This window comes from Bison bison, unplaced genomic scaffold (assembly GCF_000754665.1).
Source record: "Bison bison bison isolate TAMUID 2011002044 unplaced genomic scaffold, Bison_UMD1.0 scf7180017864527, whole genome shotgun sequence".
Taxonomy (NCBI): Eukaryota; Metazoa; Chordata; class Mammalia; order Artiodactyla; family Bovidae; genus Bison; species Bison bison.
Window position 1 is genome coordinate 1,216,117 of NW_011495078.1, and position 2,896 is coordinate 1,219,012.

A 2,896-nucleotide genomic window follows, 5' to 3' on the forward strand; every position below is an offset into this window, starting at 1 on the left:
CATTTCACGTGACTCGCCATGAGCAGGACTGCTTTTCATCTAACCCCGGCCCTGGGCTCATCGCGTGGGCCTCCCAGGCAGCCCTCTTGAGCACCACGTTCCCCTGCTGTGGGGACACTCCCCTGTCCTCCTGCTGCTGCAGAGTGAGGCCCCGCGTCCCGCCTTGGCTGCCTCTGGGTGGGACTGACCTGCCCCCCACGGATGAGTTTTCACTCCTTTTCCCTGAAAGAAAAAATCCCAGGTGACCCCTGAGCTGTGCTACTCCTGCAGCAGCATTAAAAGTGTCTCTAGTTGGGCGAGACCAGAGCCCTGAAGGAACCTTCTGAAAGAGGCATTTCTCCAGAGGAGATGAGCAGGTGGTCCGTAGGCTCGTAAAGGGATGCTCAGCATCACTTACGGTTGGAGAAATGCAAACCGAGACCACAGTGAGACGCTACGGCGCTTCACGCCTGTCGGGTTGGCGTCAGGGAATGGCACATGATGGCGAGTGAGGGGCAAAGGGAACCTGTGATGGCGATGGGCACTGGCGCATCCCCATGGAGACAGCACAGACCTTTCTCAACAAATGCCGCTTCTGGGTGTTCACCCGACAAACAGAAACACTCGTTTGAAAAGAGGTGCAGGCTGATGTTTGTAGCACCGTTACTTCCGGTTGCTAAAGTGTCGAAGCAGCTGAAGTGTCCCGTCAGCAGGTGGATGAGCAGAGAAGAGGTGTGTGTGCCGTGGAGCGCTGCGCGGCCAGAGGAGAGTGGGGTCTGCCGTTTGCAGCGACACGGACAGACCGGGAGGGACGTTAACGCTAGTGAAGTGAGACAGAGAGGGACAGGTGCTGTGTGAGTCAGCGCTCACACGCGGGATCTGAAGATACAGCAGGCTAGTGAAGTAAGACAGAGAAGGACAGGTGCCGTGTGAGTCAGCGCTCACACGCGGGGTCTGAAGGTACAGCAGGCTAGTGAAGTGAGACAGAGAAGGACAGGTGCCGTGTGAGTCAGCGCTCACACGTGGGATCTGAAGATACAGCGAGCACACGAGTGTAACGGGAGGGGCAGACTTGGACGTGGAGAGTGAGATGCGGTCTGCGGGTCTGTTAGGACTGTGACTGAAAAAGGAGAATGTCCTCGGTGCAGTAGCAGAGGGGCTGGGAGCCGTGACTTAGTTTCCTCCTTCGCGCCCTGCGTCCTTTCTGCCCTTAGCCGGGGCAGAGCCGCCCCGAGAAGGTCACTCCCCATGGCACTGCTGGGTGGGCCACGCCTGCCATCTGAGCTGTGTGCCTCAGGCAAGGCGCCTGTGCTCCAGATCTGGGCCCCTGCAGGGCTGGGGTGGATACCCCGGCGGGGGAGACGCAGTTGTTTGACACGGGAGGGCGGGAAAACTCTGAGTCAGCTTGAACTGAAAATTGAGCCGGGCCCAGAGGGCTGGGAAGAGTCCCTGTGGATGAGCACCGCCCCCACCCGCCCTCCGTGTGCAGAGCAGAGGCTGTGAATGAAGGACCACTTCGTGTCTTAAGGAAAAAGCTTGTCTTAACACCCACCCCTTTGTTATAAGAAATGGGGAATAAGTGATTGCGTTTAGAGAGAGCTGTCCAAGGTGCCCTTTAGAACAAGTTCTGTTGTAAGTGGTGGGTCCCCCTGGATCTGGAGTTCTAGGATTGCTTGTTTTCTGCTGTGCAGTTAGTGAGCACTTGGCGGAAGCATCACTGTGTCGCGTCTTACTGCCTCCTCACTTGCAGTTCTTCGTGGCGTCGGATCCGACCGTGAAGACGGACCGGCTGTGGCATGACAAGTACACGCTGCGCACGTCCATGATCCCGTCCTTCATGACGATGGACCAGTCCCGGAAGGTGGGCTCCTGTGGCTTGGGCGTCAGGGTGTGCCTGCCTTCATGGACAAGGCCGGTCTGCGGTGAAACACGTCTTGTGGCCTGTTAGGGTTTGGGTTCTTGAGGTGAAGTGTACGTTAATTGCATCAACGTGTACTTGTAAGTGTTTGTTAATAGCAGTTTTTTCAGGTCCTGAAATTTCCTTGATACTATCCCCGGTGTTCCTGCTGTTTAATTTTTAGTCAGTAGAAACCTGTGGCTTGTGAGTGTTTGTAGAACTTGGATGTGTGATCATTTTGATTCTGAACAAAGGTAACTCCAGGGTGTTTTCTTCTTCAGGTCCTTCTGATAGGAAAATCAATCAACTTCCTGCACCAGGTGTGCCACGACCAGACGCCCCCTACAAAGATGATCGCCGTGCCCAGGTCTGCGGAGCCCCTGCAGGACGGTACGAGGGCAACGGTGGCAGGGCACCTGCTGCTCCACGCTGGGGGTCTCTCCTCGATCGCTCACGTGTCGTCAGGGTTTTTCAGTAGAATCCAGTGTTGAGATGTGTTTTGTAAATGGTTTTGGGTTACATGGATGCAAACCTGCATTAAAAAGCTGCTGGTGTGAATCAGCTCCAGGTGCTCCTCCTCCTCTGTCGGAAGCTGGGGGACACCAGCTGAGGCTCGGCCTCTCTGGGCCCGTGTGCTGTCCCCCACCTGCCCTGGATGCTGTCTGGCCTCCCTGCGGCCTGTGATGCCCTGATGTAGCTGCATGCTGACGGCACCTAGCCATCACGCCAACAAGTGTCATGGCCAGGACGCCTGTAACATGTGCCATCTCGGGTTTATCCTCGACACCATCATGCCTGACCCACCCCGTGCCCTCTGAACCTGTGTTTCAGTGCGGCCTGGAGTTGGCTTTGTTGTGGAAGGGCTGTGACCTTTAAATCTGTGACATGGTGAGCAGTGCCCTCTGGGCTCCCCCAGATGGGAACACAGGTGTCTGCTCCATGTCCAGCGTTGGCAGTGTTTTGGGGTCACAGCTGGGGATGCTGGTGGCCCCGACAGCTCCCATGGTCTGTTTTGGAGCC

At 56.6% G+C, this 2,896-nt stretch overlaps 1 protein-coding gene across 1 annotated transcript in view; it reads left to right on the forward strand.

The window, feature by feature from the left end:
• The window catches only part of TUBGCP3 (tubulin, gamma complex associated protein 3), a 38,408-nt gene that overhangs the window by 18,740 nt on the left and 16,772 nt on the right, over positions 1–2,896 (forward strand). The window contains exons 15-16 of the mRNA XM_010831542.1: positions 1,730–1,840; positions 2,158–2,266. Coding sequence (XP_010829844.1) covers positions 1,730–1,840; positions 2,158–2,266 — 220 coding nt within the window. The remainder of the gene's footprint in view (positions 1–1,729; positions 1,841–2,157; positions 2,267–2,896) is intronic.